Consider the following 18610-nt stretch of genomic DNA (forward strand, 5'->3'; position numbering starts at 1 on the left):
TATAGAAAATAAGATGCAGATGGATTGTAAACCTAATTATGAAAGATACAAATATAAAGTTTAAAAAAAGAAGACTTAATTTTATGGAGTAGACCAAAAACAGAGTACATCCCTCCTTCCTCAAATACAGAACTGTCTTATCTGCCCCTCTCCTCCCTCCCCTAGGCAATTTCAGAAACAGTAAAATCAGTTATTTACACTGGGAATTTCATTAAGCCATAAAATATTATTTGAATGATTGTGAATAAATCCAACTGATCTTCATGTTCCCCTTTCATATTAAGTATTCACATTCAATTGCGTAAAAGACCTAGGTGCCCCTTCCAGTCTTTTCTTTTTTCCAAGAGTGATTCATTCACATCATTTTTTTTTTTATAAAACTAGCATTTCCTTTAAAACAGTGTTGCATGAAACAGAAGTTTTACTGTGTTATGAAGCAAAAATTCATCTAAGTGTTAAAAAATTCATGTAAGTGTTAAAAAAAGTTAAAAAGTGTTATGTCTGTATTTTTTCAGGGCAATTAAAGCATTTCAGGAGGTGCTTTATGTTGATCCCAGCTTTTGTCGAGCCAAGGAAATTCATTTACGGCTTGGGCTTATGTTCAAAGTGAACACAGACTATGAGTCTAGTTTAAAGGTAGGTTGTTGGTTTTTTCCCCAAGATACGGTGTTTCAATTTTGTGGGTTTTTTGGGGGGAGGATGGAAGGGAGTTGTTAAATGGTAGAACATTTAGAAATGTTGGAATTTATATTGGTACTTCAAAAGAAAATTTGAAAATTTAGATGAAAGGACTATTTATCAGCTGTGAACTGGAAGATATATAAGAGACATAAGGCTGAGTTTCAGAGTATAAAGTAGTTGTGATGCTAAGACATAGGTAACTAATTAGATCATTAAGCTTTTTTTTTTTTTAAAGTTTTAATTGAGGTTTATCATCAGGAAAGGGGGAGGGTTTCAATCTCAGTTTGGACATCTGAATCACTCCACTATTAGTGACTGGCAACAGTAGAGGTCAGAAGCAGCTGCTTAATAATGTTGTATCTGTGACCCCATCACTGACCATTTATTTGTATGGGTCTCACTAGAAATCTGTCTACCTCTTTCAGCAGAGCACATCTCATATCTTAAATTATAAAGTAATCTGTTCTTTGCAAGTCATTTGAACTGCTGGTTTATGAGTATAAACATTGTTGGGCAAAGTAATACATTGTTGATTAAATATTTTCCTTTCTATGGAATTTAATATTTCTCAAGTGTTTTATGTAGTTGCTTTTGCTATTTCTGCCATTCTCTTAGGTCTTACTGGGCTTTTCATGAAAATAGTACTTCCCTGCATGACAAAAGTATTGCTTTTTGAAAGGATTAGAAATTCCAGAAAAGCTTCAATTTTCGTGAATTTTTAACTATTTAGAATGGTTGCCATGTTCTGAATATCTCCACTGCAGATTGTCTTCATTCTGAAGGGTCAGGAGAGAGAGAGAGAGAGAGAATGATAAAGAATGACCTTACAGTAGGTTGTAATTTGAATTCACTAGAAAGGAACTACTGAAAAAATTTTTAAAAAACTGTATTCAGGAGTGCCTAATTGTTCTAGAGTTTTAAAATAGACAGTTTTGCAAATACTGTTTCTACCTTTCATGTGTTTATAAAGAACAGTGCTGATGGTATGAAAGAGATGCACAACTCAAAACAGTAAAATAAATAGATTGTGAAGTATTTAGATCACACAGTTGTCAAAGGTAAGTGCAGTTTCAGGAATAGACCCCAGGGCAAATGTAAGTATGTGGAGAATAAGGGATGCCTAGAAATTACCAGTTTTTCTCAAGCTTAGAGCAGCATTTCTCAAACTATATGATGGCATGTGAGTGGATTTGAAATGGAAAGTAAGTTCATATATGCCACTTTGCATATTTTGGCCTCCTCTTGGACATTCACAGTGTATAATAGCTAACAAGACTCTTAAAATGTCTTATAATACAAAATAAACTTATTTGAGCATTTTATAGAATTGTCACAATATACCTGTTATGTGCTGCAGAAGTGTTTTTGGTAGCAGTTTGGTAAACATTGCTCAGGAAATATATTTGAGTAGGAAAAAGTAATCAGATATGTCCCAAATTATGGAATGTGACTATTTCTAAGTATCAGTACAGTGGTACCTATAACAATTCTATGGATGCAAACCTCTGTTTCCATGAAGGTGGCAATATTTAAAATCTCCTTTAACCAGGGGAAACAGTGTTGGTCGGTCAGTGTTCCATGGCTATTTCAAAAGTGTTTTTGCTCACTCATGTTCAACAGAAACCTTCCTGTATATAGCTTTCATTTGCTCAGGCACAGGTAAAGGCTAACAAACCTTCAAGTCATAGCGATTTTAGCAAAACTGCCTTAAGTAAGTGCCGTCTTATTGTTTGGGGCCTTTCTTCCATTTATTTAAAATACTCAATGTCATTCTGATGTTTGTTTCATTTCAGTGAACATAGAAAAGAACTCTTCCCCATAATGAGGTTTCATTTGATTTTTATCTCAATACTGGCTTTAATTTAGGGCTTCTCTCTCCAGTATTCCTTGTCTATTTTCAGTAGAATTTTAGGCATCAACATTTTTAGTCGAAGAGGAGGTAGAGTTCAGTCATACTACTGTAGGTGCTTAGCGTTTAGTGTAAGTGAAAGTAGGAATCAGAAGGAATAGTATGCCCCTCTCCTCTTAGGTGGCCTCCAGTTTTCCTAAAGTGGACTGACTAGTATTTTAGCTTCATATGGATAGATGAGGAGCCTCTGATGACTTCCACTACATGAAGCTATTTTCTGGCACAGTGTATTGGTATAGATGCTTTGGACAGCAACTTCAGAAACTCCAAGTCAGGCTGGTTAAAATAACAGTGAAAAAGTAGTTTATGTAATGTAAAGTCCAGCCTTCAGGACTGATTGATTCCACTGATGTAAGATTTCATTAAGGATTCATTTTCTTCTCTGTTCTGTGTTGGCTTATTCTTAAGACTGGTTGCCAGGTGCAATCAAAGTGAGATGATTTCTTTTTCATATCTCATATAGAAAGGTGTTACAGAGTTGTGGTATAGGTGCTTAGTATAGTGCTGGCATATACTGAATGCTCAGCAAATGCCCGATTTACCATTTCTTAGAGAAGAAAGAGCCTGACTTCCTCTTGATTCCTTCAGGAATATTTCACTTTGCATCTCATTGACCAGAAGTAGGTCACATGGCCATCCTCATTAATTCCTCAATCAAAGATGTAGTTACTCTTAGACCAGTTATTCCCAGTTTTTGAGCAGGGCTCAATTTCCTAAGTATGCTATTTTGATCTAGTAGAAGATTGAAGGGTGGGTAAAAAGAGTATTTTAGTGTGTGGGTGGTACATACAATCTGTCCATTACAGATCAACTCTTCTCTACCTCCTTTCCCTCTGGGATAGAGGGGTATAGCGTATATAGTATGTTTTAGATGGTAAAATATTTAAATAAAATACAGTTTACTTTCGTGATAAGTTCCTTCTTTTCACCCACACATGAAATGCATCCCAGGGCCTCCTGTTTTATTTCTATCTCTGGTAAGAACTTTTCTCCCAAAATGTATTTCTGAAACAGATTCATTCTGTTTTGGTACTGTATAGACAGCTCTCAGAGCAAGCAAATTTGGTTTTAAAATTTGACCCTGCCATGAAACTATGTGACCTTGGGCAAGGTGCCCAACTTTTCCGATCCTCTTTGTGCCTGTAGAACTAGAATAACTGGACCTACTCCATAAGATTGTTAGAAAAATTGAATAATGTATATATGAAAGTATCTGAAAAATGAATGTTTTCAGCCCTTCTTTTTTCATTCTCAGTTTATCTACCATATCTAAAACTCCTCTAATTCAGGGCCAGTATAGACATTGTTTGTGAAATCCATTTTTCTTTCCTAGAATTTAAGACTCCAGTTTTTATCACTCTGCCCATCCTCAGAAATGTGAAGTTAATGCCCAGCTTACTTTTCAATCATATAGTGTTATTTTTCCATTCAATTGGCCAATTAAGATTTCATGTGTTTAGCTGAGTGGTGGAGATACCAATTCTTAATTTACTAACTAGTTTAATATTTAAAAAAATTTTTTACTATGATTTGTATTTTATTTTATTTTACTTTATAGAAGTATAGTTGATTTACAATGTTGTGTTAGTTTCTGGTGTACAGCATAGTGATTCAGTCATATATATATTCTTTTTCATTATAGGTTATTACAAGATATTGAATATAGTTCCCTATGCTAAACGTTAGGACCTTGTTATTTATTTTATATATAAGTAGTGTGTATCTGCTAATCCCAAACTCCTAATTTATCTCCTCCTCCACCCCCACCTCATCCCAATTAGTTTAATATTATCTGAACCAGAGTCCATTCCAGGGTGACATTTCTACATGATATTTTGTTGTTTTTCTTCCCTGCTTTACATAATATCTCCCCAGGTGGGATTAGTTGCCGATGTACCTCTATATAATTAATTTAGAATTTTATTTCATTACTTTTTAATGATACTAATAATTGCTTACATTTGTTACATATTTGAGACAGTATACTATCATTACCTCAATAAAAGTACACTAATTTTGACAAATAGTTTTATATTAATGCCTCTAATTTTCATATCCTGGCAGACTATTAAAATTATTTCCTTCATAGGAAGCTAATGAATGCAAAATAAGATGTAATAACATCCATATTCTTCAATCAGTTAATGCAAATGCGTCTGCTTAATTTAATGAAGATATATAAAAATTCTCCCTAATATTTACGTAAGTTTACCTGAAATATGTCAACATTAGAACTTTTTTGGATTTTTAAAGGTGGAGTAAAGAGGGTGGCTTTTTAAATGGGAACCTGTGGATAATTGGGTGGAATACCAGCATAAGTCCCCTTATAGTTTGATATTTGAAGATGATAAGTGCTGATTGAGGGGGATAATATGAAAGGGTTAGGAAGATGAGAATTACAGAGATGATTCAAAAGAAATGGGTTGAACTCAAATAAGACTTACGTGGTAGCTTGCCATTTTACCAGCTGCTTCGTGTTTCTTGAATGGATAGACAAATGAAATAGAAAAGGCTATAAAAATGATAAAACGCCTCTCATAGGGTTGGCTGGAAGCATTGAGGAAGGTAGGAAGAGGCTGGTTTTATTTGTTATCTTTTAACAGAATTTTCTTCTATACAAACTGACGATGCAGTTTTCTCCAGATTGCCCCCCCCCCCATTCACCAGTTCATTCAGCTTGTCTCCCCTCAACTATTATACCTGACATGAAACTTCTGAGTGAAATAGCATTTTCACTTTATTTTGTTTTTTAGCTTTACTCTTCTCTAGAAATTACTTCATTTCCAGGTATCTGATTTGATCTTACACCCTTTATAGGTGCAGGAATTTTATTGTTTTTTTTTAATGCTAAGATATTAAGGCAAAAGGAATAAGTAAAGGCACGATGATACATACTTCCTTTTAGAAACCACTTTTGGAATCTGTGAAATGTTCTCGTCTTTTATTATTTAACTTATTAATGTAGAATGTATAAATCATTTGTTTCGTTTAATTAAGATCGTAAGAACTCAATGTATTATATAAATACTTGCTGAGAATTTGAATACTGGCTATTTAATTTAAACTAGGCGTTAAGGCGTTCTGTAACATTTTTTTGTTGAAGCTTTAACAGCATATTTGTAATAGTTCACTTGTTTAAAGACAATGAAAGTTGCTATTGTTTCTGTATGTGTGCTCCTGCCCTATTTCCTTCATGATGCTCAATAGCTTAACTTTTCCAGATGGCATTTTGAAAATTCTAGGCTTTTAAATTGTTTTATTGAGGTATAATTTGACATATAACTTTGAGTTGGTTTAAGGTGTATATAACGTGTTGATGTGAGACATTGATGTATTACAATATGATCATCTCCATAGCGTTAGCTAACACCTTTACCATGTCACATAGTTATCTGTGTTTTTGTATGTGTGAGAATAACTAAGATGTAGTCTCTTAGCAGCTTTGAAGTTTATAATGCAGTGTTGTGGGTTGTAACTTCTATGCTGTGCATTAGATCAGCTATCTACTGGTTTCAAATTTGTACCTTTAAACATCACCGCCCCAGTTCCCACATTGGCAGTGGAACTTGGTTTCACCTGAGTGTAATGTCCCTGTTCCTTTTGGCAGAGGATGGTCATTGCTGTTGATTTTGTCTTCTGTCCACTTTCCCTTTCCCTTATTTATAGACAAAAATCTTTCCCCTGCTCTTTCCCTTTTCTACTATTCAACAACTTACACTGTACTTTTTAATGTTTCCTAGATATTATTATCTGGTATGAGGTGATTTGCTAATTGGTTTGTCTAGCCACTTAATAATGCCTTCTCCTCTTCACTCTGCCTGCCCAGTTTTGTTTTTTGCGTTTGATATTTCTGCCCTGAGTTCTATTACATACCTTCAAGTGTGAAGTAGTGTAAGTGGCTCAAGTACTTCAGCTCCTGAAGTATATGTTTGTAACAAAGGACACGACTACTCATAGATATGCAGTATCTCTAGTATCACATTTTTTTTCTAAAATGTTTGTTCCAAAACAACATTTGATAGTGCAGATTGTTGCATTATCTCCTTTATAAAATATATATTGTGTTCACTTTGTTATTTGTGTACACATCAGTCTTATTTTGACATGAACACAAATTGTACACTAGATTTAAAGAACTTGGAAATTAAGTCAGTCCATATTCTGATGATATATGTGCACAGATTAGACACATACTAGAACCAGTGTTTTAAAATTTCTAATCAGTTGCATACCTGTAAAATTTTATAAAACGTGATAGGAATGAGGAATTGGGAGACTAGGTAGGACACAGTTACAGGAAGAAAGATGAGCAAGATATGTAGAATAAATGGGTTCTCATAGGATGGATGGATGGATAAAAGGCATATATCCTAGAGATTCTGAGGAGTTAATAAAGGAGTTAATTTATTAATGGATTCAACGTGAGTAGAGATTCCCCACTTACTGGCTTGAATCACTTTTCTTTTAACTAAAAGTAGAGGATAAAGTAGCAGCAGGTTTTTAGGATTGGATTCCAAGCCTCTGAATGGAGGTGGGTCATTTGGGAATATATCAAGTTGGAGGTACCTGAGGGATAGCAGACGTTGTAGACAAATATAAGTCAAGAGCCTAAAAGAAGGAGTGGAAATATAATTCTTAACATCTTCAGTATGGAGTGTCTTCTGTCTTACTTTTTTGTTAGAGGAATTTTAGGAAGAGACCAGGTTGTTAAACTTCAAAGAAGGAGCCTCTTTTTTGAGTGAAGATTGCCAGGATCCATTAGCTATTAGTCATTGGTGCAGTAAAGTCCCTTCTCGAAACTGTTGTAATAATCTTGTATTACAAAGAGAATTGGAAGAACTGAGTTTGAGGGCTTTGAGAGAACCTCAGTCAGATCACCTTGGCCAGGCAGTGTGACTCACAAATTTACCAAAACTTACAAATTTTAGTTCTGTATCGTATTTTCAGAGACCAAATCCCTGAAGTAAGTATCATCTCATCCGAAGACATTTCTATAGTTTCATTCATTTATCAGATACTATTAGTCTTAAATCATACTTTCAGAATTGTGACAATCTGTAACAATGAAAATGAAAAAAGAATTTGCCTTTGACTTGCAAGAGTACCTGACAGACTTTCCCTTTTCTCACTTAAATGGTCCATAAAACCCTGTTTCATAATGTAAACTTGTTTCCTCAGCCTGAAGGACCTCTTTTCTTCTCTCATCTATATCTTTTGGATGCCATTATGGAATTGTCTTTGAAACTTCTATTAGAGCATTAATTTCAGTGAGCCTTTTATTGAATTTTGTAGAAGCATAGCCATATCAGAGTGCATGACATAGAGTAAAAGCTGGTTGCCAACAGTTTATTCCCCTGTCTGCTTTACTTGAATATAGACAGAAGTATTGACTACACATACCTTGTCTCCAGAATCTTGAAGTAAGGCTTTTTGGGGGTAAGCACACAATTTACAAAGTTTAAAGAGTGGCATTTAACCCCAGCTGTGTTGGAATAATTTGTAGAAGCTTTTATCTGGTTCAGAGGATGTCATCCCCAACCCACTGAATCAGAACATCCAAGACTGGAAATGGAATCCAAACATTGCTCCAAATTAATAATTTATCTATACAGTCGTAATTTGTTGATTATGAAAAGTTATCTCAGTGCTTGTCTTCAGGATTGGGAATACAGTTGGAGGGTTCTACAACTGAAAAAATCTGTCAGATAATCACAGACTATACAGCTGGAAGTAAAACACTTTTTTTTTCATTTTTCAGTTTTATTAGGTAGAACTGTTAAAGTTTGACTGCACATATACAATATATTGCATGTAAATACATATACACAATATACTGCACATATTTTAAAAAATTTACATATATGTACTGTTCATTGTTTCTAAGAGCGTTTAGAGCTTTAACTTTTTAAACTTAAATAGTTATCAAAAGAATAAAGCCAACCACAAAATAAGAATTAATTCAAAAAGATATACGTACCACTTTTAACAGCAACGTTATTTATAATTGCCAGGATATGGAAGCATCCTAAATGCATATCAATAGATGAATGCATAAAGAAGATGTAGCATATATATGTAATGGAATATTACTCACCCATAAGAAAGAGATACTTTGCCATTTGCAGCCCTTCACTTTTTTTTTTCCTTTTCACTTCAAAAACCAGAATTTTATAACTGGCATAAACATTACCATTGCATCAAAAACAACAAAACACCTAGAAATAAACCTAACCAAGGAGGCTACCCATACTCTGAAAACTGTAAAACATTGATAAAGAAAATTGAAGATGACACAAAGAAATGGGAAGATATCTTGTGCTCTTGGGTTGGAAGAATCAACAGTATCAAAATGGCCGTACTACCCAAAGCAATGCACAGATCTAATGCAACCCCTGTCAAAATACTCATGACATTTTTCACAGAACTGGAATAAACAATTCCAAAATTTATATGGAACTGTAAAAGACCCCAAACTGGCAAAGAAATCTTTTGTAGGGCTCCCTCCTCTTTCTTCTTTTTGTTCTCTTTTCTTATGGTTTGATAACTAGAGAAGTTCCTTTAACATTTGTTGTAAAGCTGGTTTGGTGGTGCTGAATTCTTTTAGCTTTTGTTTATCTGTGAAGCTTTTGATTTCTCTATCAAATCTGAACGAGAGCCTTGCTGTGGATAGAGTATTGTTGGTTGTAAGTTTTCCCCTTTCACCGCTTAAAATATATCCTGTCACTCCCTTCTGGCCTGTAGAGTTTCTGCTGAAAAATCAGCTGATAGGCTTATGGGAGTTCCCTTGTATGTTGTTTGTTGCTTTTCTCTTGCTAATTTTAATATTTTCCCCATATCCTTAATTTTTGTCAATTTGATGACTATGTTCCTTAGTGTGTTCCTCTTTGGGTTGATCCTGTGTGGAACTCTCTGCTCTTCCTGGACTTGGGTGACTATTTCCTTTCCCAAGTTGGGGAAGTTTTGGGTTATTATCTCTTCAAATATTTTTTCAGGGCCTTTCTTTCTCTCTTCTCTTTCTGGGACCCCTATGATGTGAATATTAATGAGCTTCATGTTGTCCCAGAGTTTTCTCTTAAAACTACCCTCATTCCTTTTCATTCTTTTTTCTGTTCTGCAGTAGTGATTTCCACTAATCTGTCTTCTAGCTTACTGATCTATTCTTCTGCCTCATTTAGTCTATTATTGGTTCCTTCTAGTGTGTTATTCATTTCAGTGATTTTATTCTTTAACTCTGGATATTCTTTATATTTTCCAACTCTTTGCTAAAAACTTCTCTCTGTGCATCTATACTCCTCTTGAGTTCTCTGAACATCTTGGCCATCATCACTTTAAACTGTTTCTCAGATAAATTGCCTATCTCCTCCTCACTTATTTCTTCTGGGATTTTATCTTGTGCCTTGGCCTGGGAGATATTCCTCTGCTGCCTCATTTTGTCTATCTTTCTATTTCTATTTTTAGGTAGGTTAATTACGTTTCTTGACCTTGGAGAGGTGGCCCTCTGTGAGAGATGTCCTATGCGTTCCGGCAGTGCACTCCTCTCTGGTCACCCAAGGGCCAGGGTCCAGCAGGTCCTAGTGTAGAGTCTGGCCTGTGTTTGTGGATTTCTTTCACAGGCTTTGAGATTGTTGTTTTCTTATTTCTGATATCTGCCCCCTGGTGGATGAGGCTGGCAGGAGGGGTTGATGCCTGCGCACTGCTGGGTGAAGCTTGGTCCTGGACCTCTGGTGGGTAGGGTCATATCTAAAGGTGTTTGTGGCTTAGAAGTCAGCTGATGGGTGGGGCTGTATTCCTACCCAGTATGTTGTTTGGCCTGAGGCTTCCCTACAGGCTGTTGGGTGGGGCTCGGTCTTGGTGCTAATGATCCTGTCAAGACTCCAGCCTCTAGGAAAGCTCATGTAGATGAACACTCCTGAAGTGTCTGCTGCTAGCTTTTATGTCCCCTGGGTGAGCTGCAGCTGGCCCCTATGTCTCCAGGAGACCTTCCAAAACCAGCAGGCAGGTCTGGGCCAGGTTCCTATGAAATCACTGCCTCTGCCCTTGGACCTGGTGCATGTGAGATTCTGTGTACACTTTCCAAGAGAGTGAAGTCTCTGTTTCCCCTAGTCCTGTGGGGCTCCTGGAGCTAAGCCCAGCTGGCCTTCACAACCAGGTGTCCTGGGGTCTCCTCCTCCTCCCAGTGCCGGAGCCCCAGGCTGGGAAGCCTGACGTGCGGTTCTCACTCCTGTGGGAGGGCCTCTGAGACTTAGACTTCAGCTTCTGGATCGCCCCCATCTGGGGGATATGGGGCCCTATTATATTGCAAGCATGCCCCTCCTAGTGTCCTGCTGTGGTTCCCCAGTTAAAGAAAATCTTTTTTGTTACGTTCTAGTCTTTTTTTTTTTTTTTTTTTTTTTTTTTTTGATGGTTGTTAGCAGTCGGTTGTGGTTTTGTTGTAGTCAGTAGGAGAGGTGAGCTCGTGGTCCTACCACTCCACTATCTTGACCGGAAATCAGCTAGAAGTAAAACACTTTAAAGGGAAATAAAGTCTTGAAACTTCAGTCTTACATGTTAATTAGATCAACATAGGTCACCCCCCCACCCAGAGATACCGAGTTCCTTATTCTACATAAAGCAAAATATTACAAAGTTATTTTGAAATACTGAGCAAGCCAAAAGCTTTTAAACAGAAAGTGACTTTGATAAGATGTCAATAGAAATGATAATGAATCGAACCTTGTGTTAAATTGGATCAGAAGTGCTCTATTAAAAGAAAATCACTATAACATTTAAAAAAATGTCTAGGTAAATCTTCTTGGAAATTAATTTTCTGTAGAATGCTTTCTGCCTTGAGGTTTGTATGTAGTCTTTGAACTGTAGAAGCTTCTGCTGTGTAGTAACTATTTCACACAGAGTAGTCTGTTTCAGTATTGTAATATTTCGGTGTGAGGTACAGATATTTCCTAGCTCTTTCTGTTGGTTGGTTGCACAGGTGGGTACTAGATATTTTACCACGGCATTTTCAGGTTTGGGGGCTGATTATTATAAATGATAGCTGTTTCTTCTGATTTATATGTTAATAGGTACATCTGTTTTGCATCTGATGTAGATACTAAAAATGAAACTGTGAGGTCATGCCATCCCACCCCAGTCCCTCATCTCCCTTTAGTTTACTGAAAGGCTATCGGTGGTTTTCTTTATGTGATGTGGTTTTGTGTGGCCAATAATCTTAGTTTCTTATACTTAGTAATTATTTTTCTAAGTTCTTTCATTCTCACATGCCTGTTTTTGAATATGTACTCTTTTGCTGAGTTAATTTTTCTATATCATTCCTATTTGGAAATGTTTAATATTTCATGATGTTGTGGGCTTGAAATGGTACATCAGTGAGTTCATTGCTACTTTTAAGTAATTATATAAAACATGATCCCAAACTACTTCCGCCAGGTTTCATTGCAGAACTTTGCATATTGATAGATGAAATGTAGGCTGGGCAATGCCAGTTATGCATCTCTCTGCTCTTTGTGGGATTTCAGTGTAAGAGTAAAACTAAAATACTGCCATCTCGAAGGATGTTTCTTTGCAGGTCAGCTTATATCCTTTGGCTCACTTAGGAAAGGTCTGTCTTCTCTTATCTAAATATTAATTTATGCTGGCAGGCTAGAGTAGAGTTAGAAATGTAGTACAGCCCAAGTGTGTGGCTGCTGTGCTGCTCTTTTTTGTTGGGAGGAAAACAATTGGCTATAAAGCATGCTTTGCTTTCCTAGTACTCACTTTTTAAAATAGCCTGTTTTCTATTGCTATGGTAGCACCCTACTAAAAGGATGTTTGAGGACACACAGTCTGCTTAGTAGGCCAGGGGAAAATAAAAGCAGTTTTTTTTTTTTAAAGCAGTTCTTGAAGTGTTCAGTTGTTGGATTTTTTTTTTCATTCAGTCAACCTCGGCAAATAACTTTTCACTTTTGTTTTGTTGATCACTGTGTCCCTAGTATCTGTTGTCTTAAAGACATTATAGTGTCTTAAGAAATATTTGTTGAATGGATTATATATTTAATATTTCAAAGTCATAATTATTTTGTTAGTAGCTTGCCCATTCAGAATATTACAGCTCTTAAATATTAAGAGTAATGCGAACGTGCACATAACAGACATTCGTGAATGAAGATGGTAGCTACTGGTTCACACCAAATGACGCCTTTCTTCCATCCTAACACCGGGTAGCTGACATTAGTTTATTTTTGTTAATTGAGGCTTCTAGTTGACCAAATACAATTTTGTTGATTCTGTGTTGAAAATACAGTACTAAAGGCTTGCTGATGATTATTTCTCTTGCTAAAGAAAGTTCCTTTTGGGCTTATACCTAGAAGTTGTCACTGTGCATATCAATTTTCAGTTTGTCCAGCATTCTTCAGACATTTGGATTGTGACTAAGGATGAGCTTATTGTGGTCAATTTTTAGAAAACGGTTTGTGCTTTGGCTTTTAATTTCTTTTAATGGAAGAAAATTGTGGTGACTTGGAAAATTTGAACATACATTTCTAAAAATGTTTTTGAGAAGAGTTCAAAGGGTTTTACTTTTTTTAATCTTAAAAGATTTTACACCAACTCTAGTACTTGTTCACCTTCTCTTAATTAGTTTATACAGCAGGTTTAATGTTGATAAACTAGATGCCAAATGTCACCCAGTGTTCTTGATGATAATTTGCATTTATCTTAAAAGATGAGTGTTACACATTGAATTTGACATGGTTTTTTGGGAGGGGGCAGGCTTATGTGATATTATTACAAGTGGATGCTATAAATTATTAGTGGTTTAATATTGCCTACATGTATAATAGCATACACATTATAAAAGGATAATTATACTTCAAGATCAACAGTGGCTATAAGTACAGTGATTATTGGAAGAGTCAGTAAGGTCAGATAGTTTTACCCTTTATGATAATTCTCATAGTCTTATTTTGTTTGTTTTTAAAATTTACTCCTCATTTTGGGATAAGCAGTGGTTTTCTGACATTAATACCATTAAACTTTTACTTCAAGTTTTTAAAATAATGTTTTCTATTTGAAATATTTTACAACTAATACTTCCTATTTACTCAAAGACTTAAAAAAAGATTTTTTTCCATATAAACAAAAATGTACATAGGATAACTTGATATCATGTTAATTCTTCCCCCAATTCTCCATTCTCAACTGAAGAAAATAATACAGCAGCCTGTTTGTCAGCAGTGTATGTTCAAGGTAGTTCTAGTATGTTTTATTTGCATGGCACGGTTTCACTATTATGTGAGACCTTACATACCTGAAAATTATTTTAAAATACATTTATATGACTGAATTTAGTGCATTAATTTTCTCACTCTCTTCTTGCAGCATTTTCAGTTAGCTTTGGTTGACTGTAATCCCTGCACTTTGTCCAATGCTGAAAGTAAGTATTGTTAACCACCATAGTTTTCTACATGTAGTCAGATCACTTCGTGGCAAATAATAGTAATAATAATAATAATAGTCATAAATCCTGTACAATTTTTTCCCCCTAGAATTGTTGAATCTAACTGTATTGGTTGCCATGGCTACTTATACAAGTGGAACATGTGAGACCAGTTATTGTGAACAGCCTGTGTCTAAAATAGATATGCCGGTGAACTGGGTTGAATTAAAATTATCTGTGCTAGTGAACAAGATTGATTATTTGTGTATTAATTATATTGTAGAAGACTTTGGGTGATTAAAAACAGGATTTGTCAGTCTTTTAGGAAAAATGAATATACAGAGATTCGTATGTGATAGCTCAGTGATTCCTGCTTTGTGGTATTAAAGTTATTGGTAATTATCAAGATATACTTTGACTTTTTATTATAGTTTTAAGCATCATGCATAGTTTAAGGTGACATTTTTCTTTTTTTTTTGCCTCTTTCAGTTTTATTAGGTAGAATTATTACAGTTCGACTGCACATACACATTATATTGCATGTAAATACATATATACAGTATACTGCACATTTTTTTAGTTTGCATATATGTGCTAATTATTGTTTCTAAGAACAGATTAGAGCTTTAGCTTTTTAAACTTACATAGTTATCAAAGGAATAAAGCCAATTGGGTGTGTTTATCAATAAGTATGTGTTGACATATTTACTTAGCGTACTTTAAGATAGCCAATAAAAGTTAAAGAATATTCATTAAGTTCAAGCTGGATTTCTTTAAAACTTTCTCTCTTGAACATTAAAAATTTTAATTAGAGTGTACGAAAAATTAAATCATCATTCATGAAAATTTTAGACCGATACAAGGATTCTAGGTTTTAGAAAGTCAGTGTTTTGCTATAAGTGACTTCATTTTTTAACCATACAGAAGGATGTTGGCTGTAGTCTCAGTTTTAAAAATGCCTAAAAATGCCTGAGGCAGTGCAAGAGCTGTAGGAAATTTAAATATAATTTGTATACATTAATTAAGACGTAGTGTGGATTAAATCATCATCTAGACCAGACTCATTATCTCATAATTCTACTAAATGCAGTTTTCTGAAGAAACATAAAAGATTTCTGTTTTCTCTGAATGAAACTCAGTATTTAGTACTGATCAGTGTATTTGCAGAATAAATGGTGGGAAGGTAATAAATGCAGCAATATTTATTTCTAAGATGAGGTTAAATTAGAAAAAGAATTTAACTCACTGATATATTAATTTATAAAGTTAATTTTTTATACTTTTTCCTTAATTATATATCCAGGTTATATAAACCATCTAAAATATAGACCCTTAAAATCTTTTTAAAATTAATTTATGGGAATAGGAAGATGACTTCTTTTCTTTTTTTTTTCTTTTTCTTTTTTCTTTTTTGAAGACAGCTTATTTTCATTTGATTATATCTAGTGCTTTAAAACTAACTTTCATATCTACTTGTCAGTTTGAATGATAACTTTTGAGAGACATTTCATAAATGTGAAACTAAGTATTTTGGTAAGTCCTCATTTTACTCTGTTGAGGTTGTCTCACTTGAAGAACATTGCTCTTGAGAGGAAAACACCTGTGTAGCATGAGTACCACAGGAGAGATACTTGCGTGTCGAATTTGAAGAGGACAGTTTGAATAACGATGAATACATTTTCGAGCTTACTCCACCTCTCTTTCTGTTAGTTATTGAGAAGGGAAATAGGAGGGAGGGTGATCAATGTCCTGTTTTGCCCAGGACTGAGGAGTTTCCCACAGACTCAGAACTTTGAGTGCTAGAAGGTTGGTCTCTCTAATGGAAGGCTGTGTGCTTTATTTAGAGACATTAGGCCATTATTGTTCAGTTGATTTGGGTAGTTTATTTTAGACAGCCTACATAACTGCTTGATAACCACGATAATAATGGCTGATGTCTCAGAGAGCACTAACAAATACAGACTACTTACTTTGAGCTAAACGTTATTACTGTTTTAAGCACCAAGCTCTTTATTATCTTTGTAAAACTTATTTCTCTTTGAATTTTTTTATATCATTACCTGCTTGTATATGCCATAGACCTTAACTATTTCTTGAAATCTTCCGTGTTACTTTGTGGTACTACAAAGGTCAGAAGATGATAGAAAGTAAAGTGGGCTTTTAAAAAAAGTCTCTGAGATATTTCTATTTTATGGCACAGTTCATGTATGCAGTTAAAATAAGTAGATACACTTACTGCTTCTGAAGCTGTTTTAGAGGGGTTAATTACAGTTTGTGTTTTGAAAAGTAGAATCATGGTGATGTGAGACTTCTCATTTATGGTTGACCCTTGGGGTAAAATTGTTTCTTCTAGATTTAATTAATTCTGTTAATTCTAAAAATAATGTATTAATTTCTGAATAAAGTTTGATTTCAGAACATTTTATGGCAATATTTGTTAAAAATTTCTACCTCCAATTGAGACTTGCCAAGTGGAGGTTTTTTTCTTAGTTGTACAGTTATGTTCCACTTTGAAGAGGACCTTAAAAAATTTAAATATAAATTGGTTTTCACACCACAAAAGATGGCACTGGATTTAGTAACTTTTAGGATAGGAAGGCCCTTGACACAGGAGGAACTAGGACTGAGCCTGGAGGAAGTTTGAGATGGTAGTAGAATGCCAGCTAGCTGCCGATCTTCTCTTCCATGTCACCTTTATTAGAGGAATAAGAAGATTGGGGGAAATGGGCACAGATTTTCCATCTCTTCTTCATTCTCTTGACCTGTAATCCCATCTCTCTCTAATGATGTAGTGAGGTGAGATTTGGACAGGAACACTCAAGTCGAGAGCTGTGTTAGAAAGGTGGAGTAGGGAATAAGGATACCCCTCAACAAGTGTAGGTAAAGGGGACGTTTATACACATAGAACTTGTATTACTATTATTTTTATGTGCTTTTCACAAAGAGCTAATTTTCATCTTTTAAAGGTGATGTTTTTTATTTTGTCTCATCTCTGATTAGTTAACATGTGATATTTAACAATTACATAATGGAGAGAGCAATACTTTACTTTTGATCCAAAAATGTTGTTTGATTTTAAAGTTCATTATATATTTTGTTTTGCTCTTTATGCTTATTTAGTTCAGCTGTTCCCAGGTGCTAGTCTAGAATCCCTTGCAGAACTGAAAAAAGGCACCTTTCCAGGCCTTGCCCCAGGCTTACTGAATGTTACGGTTGAATTTTACAGTTAATGAGAGTCAGTGAGAGAGTTAGTCTATGATACCAATGAGAAATTGATGACAGCTGTGAACCTTGTATTTGAAGATCCACATATATATTATGCATATAATTTTGAAAGGCTCCCAGACTCCTTGAAATCCAACTATGAAATCTAGGTAGAGAGAACATTAAAAAAAAGAGATTTGTCATTGAAGGATGAAAATCATAGTATTTAAGTAAGCTAGAACCCTCTTTTGATTCCTGGTTCATTGTTGCTTTTGTTGAGTCATTTATAACCTGGTGGTGCAGTATCAAGAACAGTTGAAAATAAAAGCTGAAATACATACATTTTAATTTTATTTTTAAGAGGTACTTGTTAATATTGGGACTGTTTACTGTTCTTGCCTTCTAAGTAGTTTGACTTTTAATAATTCTGAAGAACTGATAGAGAAATGCAACTTATTTCCCCTGTGTGTTATTACTCGTGTCATCCTGGTCTTTGACTTCTTTATAAATGTTGGTATGGAATATGGTGTAAGGAAAAAATTAGAGTTTTTGTTTTAATATGCTTTTTAAAAATCAAATACTGACTTTACTATATTTTTTGACTTGGAACTCATTTTTTAAATACCATGTTTTGAAATTATAGATTATAAGGGATTTTTTACTTGCTTAATGTTGCCATTTTGAACTTTGTAAGATGTATGCTCACTTGCTATAGATTTTAATGTTATTTTTAATAATTAACATTGACAAAAATTGATAACAGTGAATACATGTGGTTTCTTGTCATGTTCGTGTATGTTTGTGTATTCTGTTTTATTAAAAAATAAAGTTATGTTCTGCTATTACTTAAATCTATGTAGTATAGATCATACTTACGTTTTACATTTTATATTCTTAATTACTTTACCCAAACACTGCTGTACTGTTATTGATATTTGCTTTCCATCATCTTTACAGTTCAATTTCACATTGCCCACTTATATGAAACCCAGGTACGTGTTTTAATTTACTTTACTTAAACAAAAATGATCACCCAGATCATTTTAAGTGAAGTCAGACAATTTAATGGAGTCTGGGCATTGCCTCTTATATACATTTTATAGTCGTTAAATGTGGTCAAGATTTTGCTTTAGTGTTAAAGTTATTAGAGTTCTTGTTGTGTACAAAGAAGTTTCATTCAACATGATTTGCCTGTAAACTTGAACTGTCTGCAGGGTTAAATGGCTGTATTTAAGATTTCTCTTTTTTGATGTGAAATGCCTGGTTTTCTTTTCAAAATATTTATAGATGGTTGTTATAGTGCATTGTTTTTAGTTACACTTATCCTTAAGATTGACGTATTCCTTCTACATGTCACCATTTGAAAGGCATATTTGTCACTTCTTGATGTCATTACCACTACTTTT

General features: G+C 34.6%; 1 protein-coding gene across 12 annotated transcripts in view; it reads left to right on the top strand.

The window, feature by feature from the left end:
• The window catches only part of KDM6A (lysine demethylase 6A), a 167565-nt gene that overhangs the window by 81941 nt on the left and 67014 nt on the right, over nucleotides 1-18610 (top strand). For all 12 annotated transcript variants that reach the window (XR_004318025.1, XM_032475259.1, XM_032475268.1 and 9 more), the window contains exons 6-8: nucleotides 516-636; nucleotides 13943-13997; nucleotides 18162-18196. Coding sequence is in view for 11 of the 12 variants with exons in the window: in XM_032475259.1 (XP_032331150.1) it covers nucleotides 516-636; nucleotides 13943-13997; nucleotides 18162-18196 (211 nt within the window). In the remaining variant the exon portion in view is untranslated. The remainder of the gene's footprint in view (nucleotides 1-515; nucleotides 637-13942; nucleotides 13998-18161; nucleotides 18197-18610) is intronic.

This window comes from Camelus ferus, chromosome X (assembly GCF_009834535.1).
Source record: "Camelus ferus isolate YT-003-E chromosome X, BCGSAC_Cfer_1.0, whole genome shotgun sequence".
Classification (NCBI taxonomy): domain Eukaryota; kingdom Metazoa; phylum Chordata; class Mammalia; order Artiodactyla; family Camelidae; genus Camelus; species Camelus ferus.